The sequence below is a fragment of the Myotis brandtii genome, unplaced genomic scaffold, assembly GCF_000412655.1.
Source record: "Myotis brandtii unplaced genomic scaffold, ASM41265v1 scaffold579, whole genome shotgun sequence".
Classification (NCBI taxonomy): domain Eukaryota; kingdom Metazoa; phylum Chordata; class Mammalia; order Chiroptera; family Vespertilionidae; genus Myotis; species Myotis brandtii.
Window position 1 is genome coordinate 1,074,004 of NW_005370171.1, and position 1,829 is coordinate 1,075,832.

At 67.7% G+C, this 1,829-nt stretch overlaps 1 protein-coding gene across 1 annotated transcript in view; it reads right to left on the bottom strand.

Annotated features, from left to right (window-relative positions):
* LOC106728261 (trinucleotide repeat-containing gene 18 protein-like) overlaps positions 1 to 1,100 on the bottom strand; it is a gene marked incomplete at its 5' end in the record, with an annotated part of 11,391 nt that extends 10,291 nt beyond the window's left edge. Inside the window, 2 exons of the mRNA XM_014549996.1 lie at positions 2 to 234; positions 914 to 1,100. Of these exons, the coding sequence (XP_014405482.1) occupies positions 2 to 234; positions 914 to 1,100 (420 nt within the window). The remainder of the gene's footprint in view (position 1; positions 235 to 913) is intronic.
* Between the last annotated feature and the right edge of the window lie 729 nt (positions 1,101 to 1,829).

Below are 1,829 nucleotides of genomic sequence, written 5' to 3' on the forward strand. Positions count from 1 at the left end.
CCGGGGCGGGGGCTGGCAGCTCCCCAAAGGGCTCGGGAGAGCTGGGCATAGTGAAAGTGGACGGCACGGGGCTGGGCTGGGGGACTGCTGGGCGAGCCTTGGGGGCTTTGGTCCGCTTGTCCACAGGCTCTGGGGGGCTCTTCTTGGAACTTGGGGTGCTGACGGGCTCCAGGGCCAGCGGGGCACTGGGAACCTCCTCTGCTGGGCCCCCCTCCTCCAGGGCAGCAGCTCTGTCTGGAAGAGAGAGGAGGCGGCACAGGTGAGGCAGGCCGGCCTCGCAGCCTGAGAGCCCTGCCACCCCGCTCTGCCGGCTCCCGAGCTCGGCCTGTGCCTGGCCCCCTCTCTGGGCCTGACCCACAGCATGGCCCCAAGTGTCCCGGAGCCTTGGCTCAGCCTGAAGCCCTTTCCTGCAGGCTCTGGAGCACTCACACCTGGAGGACACACACCTGGAGGACTCACACCTGGAGCACTCACACCTGGAGGACTCACACCTGGAGCACTCACGCCTGGAGCACTCACAACTGGAGGACACACACCTGGAGCACTCACGCCTGGAGCACTCACACCTGGAGGACACACGCCTGGAGGACACACACCTGGAGGACTCACACCCGGAGGACTCACACCTGGAGCACTCACACCCGGAGCACTCACACCTGGAGGACACACGCCTGGAGGACACACGCCTGGAGGACACACACCTGGAGGACTCACACCTGGAGGACACACACCTGGAGCACTCACACCTGGAGCACACACACCTGGAGCACACACACCTGGAGCACTCACACCTGGAGCACTCACCTGGCTCTACCTCTGACATGAACATCCTCCTGAGCTGCTCCCTAGCGGTGGAGGTGGGGTCTCTGTGCAGAGCCCCATGTGCAGTCCCCACACGCCGTTGCCAACTTACCACCCTTGGCTTTGGTGCTGGGTTTCCGTCCGCGCCCTCGCGCCTTGGTACCTGGCTCCTCTGACCCCGGCGCACCCCCGTCTTTGCCATCCCCGGTGTCTTTGCTGGTTTTCCGGCTGCGGCGCTTAGCGCTGGGCACCAGTAGGGCCGGGGATGGCTCGGCGCCTGCAGGCAGGACAGACGGGGGTCAGGCTTGGCCTCCGGAGTGACGTCAGCCAGGAGAGCAGGGACGGGAGGAGGTGACGACACCATGGAGCAGACCCCCCGGGTCAGGAGGGAGGCCCATCTGCAGCGACAGCTCAGGTGTCTGCACACGAGCTCAGTGGGGCCCGTGCCGAATGGACCGGGACTCCTGTGGTTCCGATGACCCACTTGGAGGCGCTCCAAACCCGAGGTCCAGGGCCCCGCCAGTGGGGCGGCGCTGATCGGGCCCTGGCCAGCCCTGCCCAGCCGCGGGGCCCTGAGGAGGCATCCCCCCTCCCTGAGCCCGCGTTTCCTGCGGTGAGGCCATGGGGACGGCACCCCCTCACACAGACTGAGGCAGGAGCAGTTACTGACCGGCCTCCCACGGCCTGGCCTCCTGGCTTGTGCTGCCCTCATGGGCCTCAGGACAGAAGCTGGGGGACCCTGGGATCCCCTCTCTGGAGCCCATCCTGGGAGCCCCCACCCACAGTTTCTGCCATTTCCATCCCCTGTGAGTGCAAATGGTCCAAATGGCAGAGCCCGAGCTAGGCTTGGGGGGGCGGTGGAGGCAGCGGGCAAGGGCCTGGGGGTCAGCCAGGAGAGGGCCTGGGGGCCAGTGGGAGAGGGCCTGGGGGCCAGCCAGGAGAGGGCCTGGGGGCCAGTGGGAGAGAGCCTGGGGGCCAGTGGGAGGGCCTGGGGGGCAGTGGGAGAGGGCCTGGGGGCCAGCCAGGAG